General features: G+C 45.8%; 1 protein-coding gene and 1 long non-coding RNA gene across 2 annotated transcripts; one reads left to right on the plus strand and one right to left on the minus strand.

Annotated features, from left to right (window-relative positions):
• The first annotated feature begins 12072 nt into the window (after positions 1-12072).
• On the plus strand, positions 12073-12817 carry LOC124701011. Its single transcript, XR_007001891.1, has 4 exons — positions 12073-12222; positions 12288-12388; positions 12456-12547; positions 12673-12817. It is a non-coding gene; the product is annotated as an uncharacterized LOC124701011 (long non-coding RNA).
• Positions 12818-15487: 2670 nt separating this feature from the next.
• Positions 15488-17418, minus strand: LOC124701010 (UDP-glycosyltransferase 76C2-like). The gene is made up of 2 exons (XM_047233071.1): positions 16938-17418; positions 15488-16481 (listed from the first exon to the last, which is right to left on the minus strand). The coding sequence occupies exons 1-2, from the start codon at positions 17416-17418 to the stop codon at positions 15592-15594; spliced, it is 1371 nt and encodes a 456-aa protein (XP_047089027.1). The 3' UTR covers positions 15488-15591.
• Between the last annotated feature and the right edge of the window lie 1626 nt (positions 17419-19044).

The following is a 19044-nucleotide window of genomic DNA, read 5'->3' on the forward strand; positions in this document are numbered from 1 at the left end:
CCTTTAATTCAAGACCACGGAAACCAAGTTCAAACCTAGCGCCAAAGATAAACAAAGGAGATTGATCAATCTTGCCAAACCCTTGTTTATGTTTTCTTTGGTTTATCGACGTGATGATTGATTATAACAACTAAATCTGCATAGATCGAACGGAGCCAAAGGGACAATCATCGAAAAGTTGACGTGATTAGCTAACTAACACTCCACTAGTAGTTTAATCAGCGTGCCAGCAGCATGGTCCTGCTCTACGTGGAAGACGATGAATGGGGGCTGGACAGGCATCTCCACTCGGTCCTTCGAAGGATGGAGCTAGAGGGAAGGTTCTCCTCATGCATCTTCCGAACACATACATAAGCCTTTTCGAGTTTGGAACTTTGCTAGCTTAGATTTATGGCTTTCATGATGCATCTTTCTCAATCTACCTTGATTGTTGCGGATATACCAACTAGGTATACCATGGTGGGGTTCTAATTTCCGCAAGCTCGGATGACCCACAGATGGTGGTGATGCCTATGTCCCGACCGGACGATCCAGTGGTCAAAGAACCAAGGTGGAGAGTCTATCCCGGAGACAGGTTGTCGAATTCGGCCCATGGTCAATGTTGGTCGGATCCTTGGCGTGCATGAGAAGGTTTACTTAGTATAGCATATGACTTAGTCATATTCGGTAGGGAATCTACCCATGTAACTCTAGATCCGCCGTCTTTATAAGCTCGATCCTAGGAGCTCTAAAGACACGGCACAACTCATTGTAATTTTGCACTTGCTTCCGGATAATTTCAGACAAGCAATCACTCTCGTGAGATTTCCGAAGCCGGGTAACTCATGCATCCCTGTCCCGGGGACTGCTCGCCCCATGGCTCCCCCTCTCTCTCCCCTCCGTGAGGCATCCCTCACTGGAGTACCGTCGATTACACGATGACACTGATGCATTGGCCAATAAAGTTTGCATTTTTTCTTTGACCCTAATGCATGTGCATCGGGGTAGACCTATGTAGCTTTGCCCCTGGGTCTTTCAGTGTCCGATAATCTCTCGGATGGGTCATATCGAGGGACATCGATTTTTAGCCCCCCTTCCCCCCATATGTTGCCCCCAAACGGCTTTTGGGCCCAATTTTTTTTAATTAAACGGCCCACCAGAAAAAGACAACTAGTTCATCACAAAAAAACGCAGTGAGCTCATAAGTCCCTCGCCTAAATTGCCGCTAGTTCAATGTCTCGGCGAATATAACCTGCAGTTTCGGCCGCATATTACATATCCTTGACTCAAATTGCTGGCGTGGGATCCGCCGCGGTAGGAAGTGCCCCCTTCGAGGTAGCCGATGTCATCGCTGGTAGAGTAGATCTCGCCGATGGTGGTGCTCTCCTATCACACAAGATGATGTCACTTTGCTCATTGTACCACGCCCGTGTCTCAACGTCCATCGTAGTTGTGTCGGCCATTAAAAGCGCCAAGTCTTTTTTTTTCCGCTTCTTTGTCGCAACATTGGTCTCGAGGAGGCCGACCGAGAGCCGTTTTGGATGAGCTCGTGCATGAAGGACTCGCCGTGCGCCATTCCGCCAAACACGCTGCGGGCGTCCTAGCCGACAACGTCAACACCTGCGACGAGACAACTCTCGAGCGCCGATACCGCCTAATGAGAGAGGGTTAGGAGAGCTGTCCCCTCCCCCACCCAGCTAGGTATATCCGGCGCCCCCGGTAGCCTCCTATAGGTTGGGTGCGAGTGCGACCTAGGGCACAAAATTGTTTGGGAGGAGAGAGGGACAAGATTTTTAATCCACTTCGGTGGAGATATGAAGGGCCGATTGGAGATGGCCTAAGCTCCACCCCCATGCGCACGGCGGCGACCGGCGAGCCGTCGCTGTCCTCCCGGATAAGAGCCACGACCGCGCCCAAGCTCTGTCCAAAGTTTTGATGCTAGTACATATACTTTTCTGTGCGAGCAAATGGGCAACCAATCCGGGCGTCGCAGCTGGCCCGCGCGGCCGCTTTCACCACGGAAACGGACGGAGGCAGGACGTAGCACAGCCGCGGGCGACGCGACGGAGGACGTGCTCTCGCGGCTGATGCGATCTGTCCACCGGCGGCGCGGCACGTGGGCCGCCGGGACGTGTACGCGGCGTCTGATGCACGGCTGACCGGGCCGCAACGTACTAGCACTGCCCGTCGCGCTCGATCGCGTCCGCCTCACTCACCTCACCGATGATGCCTAGTAGCTTCATGCAGTGGAAAGTCGAGTGGTTTCCTCGGTTAAAAATGCCATCCAAGTGGAGTGCCGATTTGTTTTTGTAGAGACGTTGCAGTCCATCGGGGTGACTCTGCTTGTCACCAGCTGGCTACCTTCATTTAACAGCTTACCCGGATAGCTCAGTTAAACTTTTTTTCATTGACATATAAACCATTTTTCATTCAAGGTTATGTACATAGCCCGCGTGCGTTTTGGCAATTTTGTTTTCCCCCGACGACGTAGGCGGGATCTGCTTGTAGTTAATTAGTGGGATGCTCAGGACACCGGGTAGAAAACAGTTCTTTGTAAATCAGCATTTTTCCACCATGTATGCACCCTGGAGTAGATGAATTTTATGTGATGTGGCACCCCTAGACACCTGGTTAACAAATGCTCTAGCTTTGCCGCTTTTTACCTTACATGGATGACAACATAATCTACGGATTGGCCCACCTTCTCCTTAGGCTCTATGATATGGCCTTTCTTGGTTACTTCTTTAAGAGCCTCCTTTTTTTTATTTTTGTTATAACTTTGGCATTAGAACGGCTGTGTGCATCTCAGTTATGGAGAGGTCAGATGTAATACTTAGATCTTATAATTAGTAAAACACCCGTTATCGACTTTTTCTTCCTAATCTCGAAGTCGGCACTCGGAACTTATCAATTCGGTCTACTTTAAACGTAAAAAATAAAAATAAATCCTACTAGTCATAGTTGGCCCACTAGTCACAGGTGTGAACAATTTGTTGTTCTTATTGACATAGTTGGCCCACTAGTCATATTCATCTCTTCTACCTCCAGTCTCTTTCCCGACTCAACTACCGCACGCCGCCACCCCCACCCACCCTGCCGCATCACAACACACCACCACCCCCATCACACCACCGTCTGCCGCCCCATCGGCCTCCCCTGTCATATTCATCATCTGAGCCCCTATCTTTTTCTCTCATGTTCACTACCGAATCAATCCCCTAGGAGGCAAAAGGCCGCTCCAAGGAGGACAGAGAGGAGAGATCGAATGACGAGATGGCAGTGGAGAAGGTACTTCAGATGTCAACATGACGTGATAGTACTCGGGGGAGTAAGAGCATCTCCACCGGCGCCCCCCATAGCGGCCCCAATAGCGATTTGGGTGCCGGGAGCGAAAATGGGCTCGCACCGGCGCGCCCCCAATGGCGCCGGCCAATTTTCGAGCCCAATAGAATCGTCAGCAACCCCGTGCCGGCCCCTTCGCCAAGTGCGCGAATCGGGCACGCCGGCGCCTCGCGAAGCTGAAAATTTTGGGCGTGGGAGCCGCCTATCAGCCACACATCCCAAAAGTCGACGCCAGCGGGGAGTGGCGGGGCCGATGCGTCGGTGACTCATTCAATTTTAACCTAACCGTCGCCTACCTCGCGACGGGAGTTATTGGGGCGCAGCGGCGGTGCAGTTTCTGCAGACGCGCAATGAACCGTCCCGTCACGCGCGCCTTGCTCTTCGTGCCAGCGTTAATGAGCGCCACCGCTCCCCCGCCTTCCTCTGGTCTATAAAAGGGCCGCCTCTCATCATCCCTCTCACACACAAACCCTAGCGCCTCTCTCCCCAACCCTAGCCGCCACCATCTGAAGAGACGACGCCATGTCTGGTCGAGGCCGAGGTCGCGGCCGTGGTCGTGGCCGCGGCAGAGGTGCACACTCTCCGTCGCCTTCGACACCGTCGTCTTCATTGTCGGACATGCAGGACGAGGAGGGCCCCGTCCTGTTCGAGTTCGTCATCATCCTCAAGGGCGACCCACACGCCATCCAGAGGCCGCCAGACACCTTCGCTGACTTCATCACCGGCGATGGGCGCCCGGGCTCGCTGCATCTGCGGGAGGCTGCCTGCGGCTGCTGCCGGTGGATCGTGGACATGATCTACGACGCGTGCGGCAAGATGTACCTCCACATCGGCTGGGAGAAGTTCGCGCGCTACCACCACCTTGAAGCCGGCTTCGTGCTCATGTTCTCCTACTTTGGCGAGAGGGACATGAGCGTGAAGGTGTTCAACGAGACGCATTGCCGCAGCCACTACCATGGCGACATCGCCGAGGAGGACGGCGATTGAGTGTTGTTTCTTCGTAGAGAATATCGACACACATGTTTTTGGATGTTCTTCCTCGAAAGAACTAACAGGGGCACCCTCACCAGCGCTGGATTTTCCAGTTTGAGTGGCTGGGTGTGCCCTCGAGTGTTCTTTCTTGGCAGCGAACACACGAAATCTGCGATGGCCAGCCTAGTTAGGTTTAGTTATTTTGCAATATTTTCTATTTGTGTCAACCATGGTTCAAACTATGTATTAGTTTGTGGAAAACTATGTTCGAAACTATATCTTCGTGTAAACCACGTTGCCCAATTATGTATTAGTTTATGGAATGGAATGTTTATTCTCTTTATTCGATTTTCTATGCTTTTATTTGTTATTTTAATTCAAAACATCTATTGGGGCCGCCGGTTTGGGGGCGTCGGTGTGGGAACAGCCCCCCCAAATAGAGGATGTAGTGCCGGCGCCCCCCATACGGAGGTGCCGGCGCCTCTACCGGCGACTATTTGGGGGGCGCCAGTGGAGATGCTCTAAATAGGGGCTCAGGAGCTCCGGACATCGAAGGCTGGGGAGGGGTGGAGGCTGAGGGTTGGGGAGGAAGCTTGGAGGTTCATGAGGAGCAGATGAGAGTGGATATTAGGAAAGGTTCTTACAAGTTACAAGTGGGGCCCACGTGTCAGCGAGAGTTGACTGCAATCCTAGGCAGGACTATAACTTTCTTGGTGCACCAAATCGATCCAGGGTTAAAAAAAATCGGGTTTGGCAAGATCAGAGTGCGATTTCAGAATTAGGAGTCATGAGTTTGATTTAGCTTTTCCCTACAAGTTTAAGGTTTGTTTCAGACTTTTTCTTACGAAGGCTGGATTCCTAAGGGATTATTTCATTCAAAGGATTTGCATATTTTTTTTGGGAGAATTTAAATTGTAGGGTTGAATCCAATAGGTTGCTTTCCTAAGAAATTCTTTTCACTAGATATTATAGAAAATCTAACATACACACAAACCTCGTTTTAGTGATCCTTTTTTAAAACTTTGTTGCACATAAAATCCTCTTGGATTGAACTTAGCATGACATTGCAATCTTTACGACCATGTGCCACTCAAGCAGGCACTTAGGCGCCTTTAATTTCCACATACAAATCCAAGGCATGGTACACCATCACGGACGAATAAAGAAGTGGTTAGTCAGCCAAACGAATCAAGCCTTGGTGCAAAGTGATACATGCACACAATCATGCATACCGGTAGGCCGGCTCACTTTAATCAAGAGAGCTAGCAGCACACATACTCCCTTTCTCACAGTTTATTAGGCGCGCGCGTATCTCTAGGTCGCAAATTTAATCAAGTTAGCATTAGTTATATATTATAAAAAATTATATCATTAGAAAGTTCAGATGTTCTATTTTCTAATGATATAATTTTTACATTATATAGTTTAAATTATATAGGAAAAATGCCCGTGCGTTGCAACGGGAGATAAAAGTTGACAAACACACACAAAATAAAAAATCTTATTCCTTTTACCGTCGGGAGATATCAATAGGAAAGAACTATGTTTCGCATCTTGTCGGTTGCATTGCTTTGTTCAGGTCAGGGACATGTAGTAAAGATATCCATGCCATATATTCTCTGGTTCCAAATATAGCACCTGACTCAATTTCAAAATTTCTGCATTTAAGAGTTCAATCAATGGTCTTCTCATGAAGAAAGTTCACGCTAGTACATACAATTATATGGACAAGTGCTGACCTTTGTTGATTGGCTTGATCAACAACTTTCAGAATCGAAAATATTGGTGCCATCTTTGCTGTTGGTTTTATCAATAGTACATACTAATTTAAGCTATTAAAAAATTCAGTCTAAGGAGAGACGCATGTTGAAGCACTTCAGTTGGTAAAATAATGATCTATGACTGAAAATAAAGATTGTGAAGTCGTTACAATGTCAGCAGACTTGGGAGCCTTCTCATTATTCAGTAAACCATCCTTCTTTCAATATATTAATATAATTGTAGCAAACTTAATGCTCCAACATGATGATATAAAAGACTGTAGAACTATGAGAAATTGAGCAGCAGCATGTGGTAACAATATGATATATGTCTATGTATTGAGTAGACATAGCATTGCATGGGCAGGCAGATTAGTTAGCAAACTGTTGATTAGCTAGCCCTACACATATTTTTCTGTCAGAGGGTGAATCGTTAGATTTCGCACAGGGAAGATGTAAGCAAGGCAGACTGCACAAGTTTCCAGATCAAATCATCAAAGCAGTCCACTGAATCTGACCGGGAACCTTGCTCTGCCGGACACGCAGCCTGGGCTGGTGGGCGCACTCGCGCTCACAAATGTCTCTGCTCCGAGTCGGCGTCAGCATCACCCTGGCTGGCCATCCAGACACACACCGGCGACAACAGGCACCCCCCGCTTCCATCATCTTCATCAGCAGCAGCGCCAGCACGGGAAGGAAGTGGAGGCGCCACGATAACATCTTTCAGAGATACGGTCCAATTCATTCAGAAACTGCACCATTGTGCAAGCGTGAGGTACACAGAAAAGCTAGAGCTGTGGACCAAGTCAATGTAATGCTAATCAATCTCCAGTTCAGTCAATGCCGCATCCAAGTTGTATAATTTGGACAAATATAATAAGAAATCCTTATGGTAGGTGCAACACGAATAATGAATAGTAGTAATTGAAATTCCGATTAGAACATTTACCAGTGTGAAGACTGAAGAAAATCCAAAAAGGGATCCAGATTTATGAAGCAGATGGTTCAACTACCATGTACACATCTCTGAAGAAACTGAGCATGCTGAACCAAAACAACATCCCACTGCTCTGGCGGATGGGATTCGTACCATAGTCCATGACAATTGACAGCAACATATCAGAATTTTAAACGCATACAACAGTTAAACAATAAGGCTTACTTGACCGCGCTGAGCTCTGGCAGTGCACTGAACCAATGTCTGAAGCGAAGATCAACCTGGCAAGCATCACTGGATACAAATCGACGAGCAGGCATCCCGGTGCTGCCTGCCGGAGCACTGGATGCCCGACGCGTCGGCATCGCTTCTTTTCAACCCCATGGTCTGATCCCCATCTGAGTGCACCCGTCCCAAATCACAAACTTGCTCCGCATCGTTTTGCATAAAATTTATTTCCAATTACGTAGAGGTGCTAGGCGATTGAGGCCAGCGCCGCCAAGGCTCGGCGTCGAGATCGGCGAATTCCGCGGCAGTCTTCGAGGAGCTTAGAGAGGATCCGATCTGCAAGAACATGAAGCCGAGGACCAAGGCTGTCGATTTATTTTCCGTGACAGACGTGGGAGAGGCGATGGGCACAGAATCATCCTCGGAGACGGGCATGACTCGCGCTCGGAGACCTGGAGGACGGCTGGTGGCTGGTGGCTGGTGGCTGATGGCCGGTGGCAATTCTCGGCGTAGTCGTGGGCGGCACCAAACCCTAATCCTTGGGGTTAACTGCGTTTGCGTGCATGTCTTTTATGGATGGAAACGATCGCAAGCTGACGGAGGTTGCCTATGTTTTTTTTTTGGGCCGCTCTAATAATTTTTTTTATGTAGAATTGGTGGGAGGGCAAAACAGTCCAAAAAAAGTGTTGGACGACGGAAACAATCCTCCCTTTATTATTAGGTATAGATAGGTTAAATTGGTGACCTAGGGGTACGCGCGCGCCTAATAAACTGTGAGGGAGGGAGTATTGTATTCCCCCACCTGACAATCATATGCCCTTGAAATAATCAGTGCACTTGTTGTTCCAGTGGAAGCAGGATTTGTTTGACACACGCGCTGGAGATTAATCTGCCCGTTCACTCTGTATTCATGAATTATGCACACACGTCCATTCTCAAGATGGTACTGTAGTAGCCTGATCGATGAGGCAACAACACCGATGCATGTAAACTCTCAATGACTTTCCTTCTGACCAGCTGGCTCCCTTGATTTAACAGCTAGCTGGATAGTTAATTTGAACTTCTTAACCAGGCTTCGTAGGTAGGCACGGGAGCTAAATCTGTTGCAGTAAAATAAGGCTTTATGTAGTTTATACTACCTTCGTTTCAAAATATAATTATTTTCAGAAAGTTGCTTTAACTTAAAAAAACTATATGTCAGAACAAATGTAATATTATATCTGTCCATAAAAAATTACCAGTTTATCTAAATTTAGATGTATCTAGAGTTCTAGACCCATTTTAGTATATGGATATATTTTAAATTTCGATAAATCTTCAATATACTTTTATAGATAAAGGGAGTAGTACATTACTTGCGTTCATTTTAATATATTAGTTTTTCCTAATTAACGTGCCACATGCGCCCATGAATCGGCTCCCACACGGCCATACCACGATATACAACATCAAGTGCCTTTAGTTTCCGGGTACGAATTGATACAAGATATGGTACACCATCACGAACATATTATGAAGTAGCTAGTCAGCCAGACCAATCAAACCTTGGTGCAATGTCGATACATACTCCCTCTGATCCATTTAGTACAAAGTTATACTAAATCAAGGTCAATTAAAAGAGATCGGAGAGAGTACATGCATACAGCCGTGTGATGGTCATCGTGGAACATCATTAGCAGCGAAATGTGATGGTCACTAGAGCGCCACCACATGTCCTAGCTTCACAAGTGCTAACACTACATAGTGTCAATAAACCACTGGTAATTCCCGCAAAAGTCAAGCAGCAGAAAGTATAAAATCAAGATATGTGTAAGAAGCAAGGCCAAAACTCGAAAAGTGCTATTAGCACCCGAGCTCCCTGTAGCCCTTTGTTTTTAAAAAATGTAAAATTAATTTTAAAATTTCGAAAAAAATCAAAACAAAATTCAAGATATAGTCAAATATGTATACCACAAGCATGATTTTTTTAGTGAAATACCTCATATTATAGGGTCAGAAAAAAAATGTGAAATGGACAATTTTTTAGAAGATTTCTCGGTAATCATAGGTCTAGATTTTTGTCATTTTTGTGACGATAGAATGTATGGTATTATGTATTGAAAATTAACATATGGGTAGAATAAATCATTAACCAAATGTTGCTATTTAGTTTAAGTTTGTTTGAAGGTTCAAACCTGAATTTTCCCACTACCCTAATTGTTTTTGGCTGGAAGTCAAAGTTTGATGCTGGACCGAGACTTCTCGGCATGGAACCCGCCACCTGTGCATTCCTCCCGCGAGCATCGTCAAGGAAAGGTGAAACTTCCCTCGCGCCAAAGTTTAGAAAATTTCTGATTTATTGTAAAATTGGTGCCGATTACTAGGTATATGAAGTACTAGGTATATGAAGTACGAGAGCCTTTTTCGCAGCTTACTGCAAACACGTTGATGTTTCGGCCAGTTATGCGAGATCTGATCGGTGAAAAAACCTGTAAAAAAATTATTTTGCAATTTTTCCTCTTGTACTATTATATTTGCTAGAGGTGCTCTTATATATGCCGGTGAATTAGCAGTTAACCCCTGTTGTTCCGGAAGAAGCTGGAACACAGGCGTTTGGATGATTGAGCCGTCCCGTTCACTCTATCCATTCATGCATGCACGGCTACTTGATCATGATCGATAGTGCCTGGTCAGGATCAGGGAGGCAAATTAAAGGGCACGATCTGAGAAGATATAGAGGTGTGACCGAGAAGGAAAAAAAAGAGGAAGATGCGATCGACGTGCCCATCGGAAGTGCGTGCGTGACGAATCATGCATGCTCTAGCTAGCTCCCCCGTTGTTGTTGTCAGCTAATGCACATTTCGCTTTGTAGCTTTCTCCGGATTTCAGCTAGCTGTTTAAACAACTCTCGGTACCTACTAAAAGCAATAGCTAGTTCGTTAAGCACTGCACGATCGATCGCGAGCTGGAGATCGATGTGAGTGGATAATATGCGTATACTCATAATTCCTAGCCACTTAGCCAGCCCAGCACACAAAAACAAATCAAAAGTGCATTATCTCCCTTTTCTCCTCTTCCATTCCAATCTGGCTTTCCCTGGAGCAACCTTTTCTACTTTTCACAGTCGGGGAAGTACTCACACGCCGGGCGTGCCAAACTTGAGGAACTACTTGTATTGATTGGTACGGTTATAGGTGGAGAATTAATGGAAACGTAATACACGATAATCTTGTACTATCTTTGTTCCAAAATAAATGGTGCAGCTTTATCTAAATGACGTATTGTAATGTGTAGATATATCTGTATTTTGCCGACGGCAAAAACGTTGGGTGATCGTACGGTGCGGCTGGTTGGTCGGTGCTCCATGGTTATCTTTTTTTTTTGAGGGTATGCTCCATGGTTATCTATGTACTGCTCGTCTGCTCCATGTATATGGCCGTCCGGGCTAGGCTAAGCCACGCGTGGTTGCTAGGCCGAGCTCGTGTTAGTCCGAGTAAGCTAAGGAGGCTAGCATACTGGGCCCAAAAGAAAACAGCTGTGGGTCTTGGGGAGGGCTTATAGGCCGTTTCTATACACTGAACACGATAGCGCTTAATTGACCTCATGTTGGCCTTTTTCTTTTATTGAATCATTTTTTTGTTCTATTTTCTTATTTTTTATTTCTGTTTCTATTTTTTATTTTTTCTTATAGGATTAAAAAATGTTAAAATTCAAACAAATGATAAAACAAAAAATTTCTAATTTGAAAATGTTGCAATTTAAAAAGTTCAAATTTAAAAAGTGTTCAAATCTAAAAAAAAAAATTTGAAATTTGGGCGGTTTGAAAAAAGTTTAGCTTTAAATATTGTTCAACTTTTGATTTTTTTTGAATTATTCAGATTTTAAAATCCTTCAAATTTTGAAAACATTCAAATCTAAGAACTTTTTGAGTTTTAAAATTGTTCAAATTGTAAAACTTTACAAAATTTTGAAATAATATAATTTTCAAAATATGTTCAAAATATAAATTGTTCATTTTTTAAACTATTCAAATTTTTAAATTTTTCAAATTTTAAAACTAAGGTTTAAATTTAAATATTCATATTTTGAAAAAATCAAGAATTTTTTTATATAAAAATTAGATTTTAAAAAAGAAACATTATTAAGAGAAAAGAAACAGAAAAAGAAGAAAAAAAAGGGAAAAGGAAAAAAGAATCGTACCTGAGCCTAATGGGCCGCGACCCAACCTACCCGACCTGGTCGCTGGGGTGTTCGCCACCCCCGCACGAGCCGACCAGGTCGGCGTATAGCAGTCCCCGGGCCTATACGCCGACACCACGAGGGCATACTCCATGCTGGATGTTTGGCCGGTCCAGTGTTTTTTCTTTTCTGTTTTGCCTTTCTCGGTTTTCTTTCCTTTTTTCTTTATGTTTTTTGCGCTCCCCTAGCTTGAATTCTTTTTACCCATTCTTTGAGAGTGATAGGTTTTATTTTTCCGCACTGTAATAGGAGAGCTCAGAAGAAAGACCTAATCTTCTCTTTCTTAATAATTGACCCTATTTTGCTGGTCTCACAGCGAGCCACGTCCCTGCTTTAAAATTGTGGCCAGACCGACACGCCCCGTCGCCCTTCCTCTCCAGACTCCACGCCCGAACGGACACGCCCCGTCGCCCTTCCCCTCCACGCCACGCCCAAACGGAGGCCCAGACCAACACGCTCGCGTCGCCCTTCCCCTCCAGGCGCTAGCCCCGAACGGACATCGATCGCCTGCCGCCCTTCCTCGCGAGGACGACGCGCGCGGACCCTCCCCCCATCGATCTGTGCTGCTCAGGTATCCAAAGGACAGATCCACGGGGGATTTGTCTTCTCCATTAAAGACGACGCATTCGCTTCCTTTCCCGACTATCTCCGTGAAGAACAATTGCACGGAAGATGAATGGAGGCATATGAGAACTTCGTCTATATTTATCCTGTTTCTATGCCATGCTCTTCCTCAAAAGGATTTGTTCAAATCGTCCTACACCACAGCTCATACTAGCGCATCTGGTGAGCCTTTCATTCCTTTCTTCTCCCCTACGAATATTGCTTCTTACTATATCGCAACTTTTCAGTTTTTCAGGTGCTGCACAACTAGCTTGGATGCCAAAGCCCTCCTGTTTGCTGGTCCTTCGTTGCTGCATACGCATGAGTCTAAAATTGAGGACTACTATTGGTACATATCGAACCTTATTTCTGGATTTTTATTTGCTTGATCCAAATCTAAGTATGAGCAACCTCAGAGATCCTCACACCCTGCTAGCCGCCTAGGCTTTCTGTACCGGAAAACTGCCCCCAGCTTGCGATGTACATTGTCGCCAAACCTCAACCATCGGTGAGCTCATCCTGCCAATTATTCATAGGATTTGAGGTTGACCTTATATTTTTCCACTCTGTTATTGCAAGATCTGGCGCAGAGTTGGTTTTCTCTGTTGAGAATGTGTTCATATTTTCTCATAGGATTTTGAACTAAAGGAACGACGGAGGTTGTCTTGGGGACCGCCACAACAAGACGAAAGGCGACGTAGAGGGAACAGGTTACGGAGACAGGTGCGTAGAGTCAGGTCATCAATGTAGCGAAATTGCGAGTTCGCTGCCACGATATTATCCGAGACACCACAATGAGGTGAGCGCGTGAAGTGCATACAAGGTGAGCCAGTAGTAGATTGCTTCTTTCTTCCCCCACTACGGCAACGATATCCTGCCTGCACATGTGTTTTTCTGTGATGATGCAATGCTGATTTGCTTTTCAATGTACATGCTACGTACGACTGGGCATCATTTGACATGGATTTACTTTTACAAAGCTAATATATATTTTATTTTGATTAATTTAGTATCTACTATTGGTTTGAACTAATCCGGTTGATTTTTTTTTTTTTGTTTTTAACCCATCCGGTTGAGGTTGGCTAGATTGCCTAACAGATAATTCATGAAATGGGTAAAAACTTCTCTCTTCTATCATCAGGTTAATTCCCTGTATCTCTAATTCTCTATTCAATTATAATTCTGTCAGCTAGATCAAGATATGCTTTGTTCAGGTTAATGAAATTCCATTTCACCAACTGTGACACCAGTATGGCCTGTAATATCATAGCATTAATATTTTTTTTTTATTTGCAACAGATATATACAGCATTGAGCAATATGAGAGAACATAAGGACACACAAGTGGCAGCGAGGAAGCTTTGATTTCAGGTACATGCTAATCCTTTCTTCCTCTGGATATGTTGCTGATAACATTCAGTTTTTTTTTACACATCTGAAGCTTCGGCAACATTCCTCTAATGCTTCTTATAATGTTTAGACTAAATATATGATTGGGCCAACAAACTTTGTTCGCTCACAGTAATTTGGTCGTTTGAGGGATTCGTGTAAGATATGTAATCCTCCTATTACATGACTTTACATGGTCAGATATTATTGTTTACAAATAATGTCCATTTGTTAAAATGTTTTATGTGTTCTCCCTCCTACATACTTAGCCACCTATAGCTTCTTCACATGTGCTATCTGGTAATAGAATTTTTTTCACATGTCATTCGCCAGCTGTCTTTTTGAAAGATGAATTGTGATATCGTATCACGTTGCTACCTTTCTGCCCAAGACAAATATGCATGTATTTTACTTCCAGATGGAACCGGCACTTCACACACCAAATGTATAACTAACAAAATTTGGATTCCCCGGATCTTCAATGTGATCACCGGTTTAACATGTAGTTCTCGATTTTCTTTTAGCTTCAAGGGAAAGTGGATTTTATACATGACAATTAGGAATTACATATCGGCCTCATCCTCTTTTTTTTCCAAAAATAGATTTTCCAAATGTAATGTTACATGACTAAAAGAATGATTTCCATTTGTTTCTAATTGGTGCTTAATAAATTATGTTGTGTACCATAGATTACCGCAGCAACGCGCGGGGTATCATCTAGTTATATAAAAACACAATCATTCAAGCTAAAGATGAGAGGATCCGGAATAGGACTCTCATAGACTTGCTAGTAAATCTAAAATTTGGAATCAGATTTCCTTTTGCGCTAGGCTCAAACTTGAGGCCTTTTCCCTTATTATATGGCATAACAATTTTTAATCTATTTTTTAAAATCTGAACAGTTTTTAAAATTAAATGTTTTTGAATGTGACAATATTTAAATTTGAAGATTTTTAAACAAATATTTAAAATATTTTGGAATCTTAATATTTTTCGAATCTGGAACATAAAAAAGAAATATAATAGAATAGAAAAAGAACAAAACAGATAACAGAAAACCAACAAAAGAAAAATAAAACACAATACGCAAAACGAAAAAGAAAAGAAAGAAAGATTGGGCTAGGCCAATTACCCACACGGGGTTGTGCGGCGCTTCATAGCCGCCGACCAGTGCGTCATATAGAATTTGCTTGGGATTTGGGCACATCGTCGAGTAGACATGCGAGGCTAAGGTGGCTTTGGCCTTTGCGGTGGAGTTTAAGGCATTGTGCGGGGAGAGGGGTTTTGTGATCTCTAACTGAGGCAGCGAAGGGATTGGACAGAAGAGCACACTATCTTCCAAATTTGGCTTAATAGCTAGCAATTGTAGTTTTTTTTAGAAATCAGACCTTTGGAAAAACTAATGTCTAATTGCTATTTCAGAATCCGATCCCTCACTTCGGCGCCAACTTTTGTGTTCTGAGGGGTCTGTTGTAATAAAATCATATAATTCCTCTTGCCTCGTACCTGCACTATAATCCGTTCAATGTAGCTGCTACCAATGCTGAATGGAACTATGGAAGTACATCAGAGAGAAATACAAAATTTTATTCCCTATTAAATGTGAAACATTTTATTTTGACTATGAATTTAGCATGAAGTATTTGTGGCGAGGATGCTTACCATGGCCTAGAAAAGAAGAATATGTTTGTTTTCATGCTATAAGATAGACATTCCCATCTTCCAACAACTTTTGGCCCTAGTTGATTTTCTACTACTACTGTTGTTTTGAGAACCTCTCTGTCTAGGACAGACGTTGCCTCTACATGGGAGAGGGATTATCTCCCAAGAATAGACACCGTCTCAGTCTAGGAGTGAGTTGAGAAGTGTGTTGTTACTTATGTTTGAGGTTTATCTTTCCTTTCGACATAAGCAACGAACCATGAGTTAGTACACAGTGGTGTTGAAGTTAACCATTGATTCTGATGTGTACTTTTCATATCATGTTTAGTGTGGTAATCTCCAATTAAGAATAATCAATGTGTCTGTTTTTCCAACACTCTTTTAGTAAGTATTTCCATTACAATTGTAACAATATAATTATTCCATATCCATTATTTCTCGCATAACAATCAATATTTTGAAATATCGACCGCAAGCATACTTATACTCTTCATATTATTTTCATAGAGATAGCATGTGGTCTACCAACTTATCTGCTGCCAACTGAGTAGACCCGGTGTTCTTCAAGCACATCGCAACTTTCATCTTTAGCTCCTTTGCCCGTTCCCTCATCGTGGTGCCATCTTCCCGTTCCATTAATCCCGCAATCGCCTGCTCAATCTTTCCCCGTTCTAGCTTACCCACCAACAAAGTTCCTATCTGCCACACATCTTCTACATACCTCCCGTTCGCTAGTTGATCTCCAAAAAAAGGCCTACACAACATGGGAACCCCCTCACAGATGCTCTCGAGTGTGGAGTTCCACCCATTGTGTGTCCAGAACCCACCCACCGCATGGTGTGCTAGTACCTCTTGTTGAGGTGCCCACCTTACCACCTTGCCTCTGCTCTCTACCGCCTTTTCAAACCCATCTGGCAACTCTGTATCCTGGGAACCAATGATGAGGCCATGGCGAACGACCCAAAGAAAAGGCTTGCCACTATTTGCGAGGCCCCAAGCAACCTCGTTGAAGTCATCTCGGTGCACTGGAACCACACTCCCAAAGCTCACATACAACACCGTGCCCTCTGCCTGCGTGTCCAGCCACTCGATGCAGCTGCGGTCCTGTTCAAGCAGGCTGCTGGCATCGCCAATGGTGGAGAGTTTGTGAAGTGGACCGATGGCGAAGACATTGACACCACTGGAAGCGAGCTCCTCCCGCAATGCCTCAAGCTCAGGAATCTCCAGAGCTTCGAATGTGTTGATTACTATTCCAGAGGAGTTTGTTGTAGTTTCAGTGGCGATGTCCAAGATCTTGTTCGCCATTTCTTGGTTGGGGTATTTGCTTGGATCGAACAAGTCCGAGACTCGTATTGGTGGCAGCTCCTTCACTGGCTTGTTTAGTTCATGCTCTGAAATAAACATCGACAACTTTTCTCATCTCTCATCAGTGAAAATTATGCCATGGTTCTATTTCAATATGGTATGCCAATTTTAAAAAGTTCAATAACATGTGTAGTGGGATCATGTCAAAGTCTCACTAATAGTTCATTTTCTCAATTCTAGTTCAGACTATAGATGCAAATTTTATAGATTCTAGAGCAAAATAAACTGTAAGTGCGGTTTCGGCGGAATCCCACTTGACAGTTGATCGCCACATATATCAGGTTTTATGTGAGAAATAATTAATAAGAGGCGATGCAATTTAGGAGTGGCCAAGACAAGTTGGTCAGAGTGGCGCTGAGTGTGGGAGGAAGGGGGTCGGTTGATGGGGGTGGGAAGAAGCTGAATATGTATGGAGGATGGAGTAGAAAAGACGAAGAAACACACCGAATTGAATTGTTACATTCTTATAGTACAGTACTAACCTTGGGCTGGCAAATATCCCTTGTCGTGGAGCATGGCGTATGACCTGAACAAGCGGACGACTGCCGCGCTGCCGGTATGCAGCACGATGGTCGGCAGGCCTAGCTGAGACGCCGCCTTCTGCACGGCGGGGAGGCTGGTGTCGATGACAAGGCACGCGGGCCGGGGCTCCGCCGCGAGAATCGACGCGAGCGCGTCGCGGACGCACCCAGACGCCTCCATGGCGGCGTTCATGGAGAGGATCTTGCCTATGCCGTCCTTGGGGGCCCCCACCACGTCCTGCATGCCATCGGGCACGGCGACGAAGGTGAACTCCGGGTGACTAGCCGGATCAGGGGCGTTGAAGGTGGTGTGGACGATGGTGATTGCGAGGCCTCGGGCGTGGAGCACGTCGGCCAGCTGCAGCATCGGGCTAAGGTGGCCCTGGAACGGCAGCGGGAACAGCACGATGCGTCCCCGGGGACCTCCGTCGATTCCAGCCATCGTCGCCGAGCGCGCGGCTGAGTTTCTCCGAGTTGGAGTAGTCAACAGGTATATTTATTCAGTGGAAGCTGCTCTGGAATCGGCAAGTATCTCTATGCTGATCTTGACCGGATGATCTGTTATCAGTCTACGAAGCTTCCAGGAAATTTTGTAGAGCACCAACTGGTCCTTCGGAGTAGTACGCACGGCAACGATAATGTATATTATTCCTTGGTCTGAAATGGCGCAAAATCGTTGACGGTCACGTGCTCACGATTCAGGAGAGTAGTTGAAACGGCTGAGAGTTGTTTGATTTAAACGACCCTTTTTCTACACACTAAACTTAGAGCATGTCTAACAGACCCGTATTTCTCTGCCCCGTGTAACGTGAGTATTTCGCTCGGTATCAAAAAATTGCTCACGGAAGAACCATTCCGTCTAGCAGATTCCGTATTTCGTCCCGTACTTTAAAAATTAAAACCCTGAGAAATTTATTGGTAGTTCATCATCATTGATCATACTACGGATCATACATACATTGCGAGATCCTACATTACGCGATCCTATCTAATCGTCAAGGATGACGAATGGGACGAACGGCCCCTGGCGGCAGCCTCCCGCGCCTCGAATTCCCTGACGACGGCGATGGCCGCCGCCTCCTCCTCTGCCTCCGCCCGAGCAGCTTCGGTGGCATCCTCCTCGGATGCGGCCACCGCCTGCAGGAACTGCGCCTCCTCCTCTGCCTCCTCCGCTTCCTCCTCGCCGGCTCGCGGATCTCCTCCGCTTCCTCCGCCGCTGGTGCTGCCGATGCGCGCCGCCCATGCCGCCTTTGAAGCGCGGTCTCTCTCCCACTCAGCGCGCCACTTCTCGAAGTCGCCGCCGCTCATCGGCTTGAGAGGCGGATCTTCTTTGTACCACCGCCCGCCCGTGGCGAACTCACGGAGCGACGGTGGCACGTTCAGCGCGCCGGCGTACCGGCACGCCGCACGTCGACTCCCGCGGTGGAGCGCTTGCATTGGCGCCGCCACGCCTCCTCGACGGTGTCCAGCGAGCGGGATCGCTTCGATCCGCTCGCCGGACACGCGGAACAGCTTCGGCGACCGTACATGGTGACCGGCGGCTGGAATGCGGAGGCGAGCGGTGGGGATTGCTCGCCGGAGCTTTGCGGGGAGGCGGCGGCGCACGGCGGAGGTAGGGTTGCGAGTGAGGGTCGAACCCCTCACTCGCACCTTCGCCTAGTATATGTAGGGGGCGGCGGTGTGGATTTGATGGGGCCCGTATTCGGCCGAAACGGGCTGGCCCGAATACGGGGCCTGCTAGACGGCCCAAACCGCGCTCACCCCGTATCTCGTCGGAATTTTACAGGGTGGGCGGATTTTAAGGGGCCTGTTAGACATGCTCTTAGAGCTTCTTCAGCAGAGGCACTATAACGCGGCGCGCCAAAATCGGTATGCAGCGCGCTGGATCGTGTTATAGCGCGCGGCGCCCGCTAGTCCTCTAGGGGAAGCGCTAAAATGCAGCGCGAGAACTCCCAGCAGGCACGCTAAAATGCAGTGCGCTGTGCTGGCGCGACATGTTTTGCAATATTAATGAATATGTCAATTGTCAAATAAATCAAAATGTGAACAATAATTGGCCTAAATCTCA

The sequence above is a fragment of the Lolium rigidum genome, chromosome 3 (genome assembly GCF_022539505.1).
Source record: "Lolium rigidum isolate FL_2022 chromosome 3, APGP_CSIRO_Lrig_0.1, whole genome shotgun sequence".
NCBI classification, from domain to species: Eukaryota; Viridiplantae; Streptophyta; class Magnoliopsida; order Poales; family Poaceae; genus Lolium; species Lolium rigidum.

Excerpts from the sequence above, each read along its gene's own strand:
- LOC124701010 (XM_047233071.1), bottom strand. The coding sequence starts at position 17,418 with ATGGCTGGAATCGACGGAGGTCCCCGGGGACGCATCGTGCTGTTCCCG. Across the intron at positions 16,482-16,937 it reads GGGATATTTGCCAGCCCAAG|AGCATGAACTAAACAAGCCA; the intron begins GTTAGTACTGTA and ends TGTTTATTTCAG.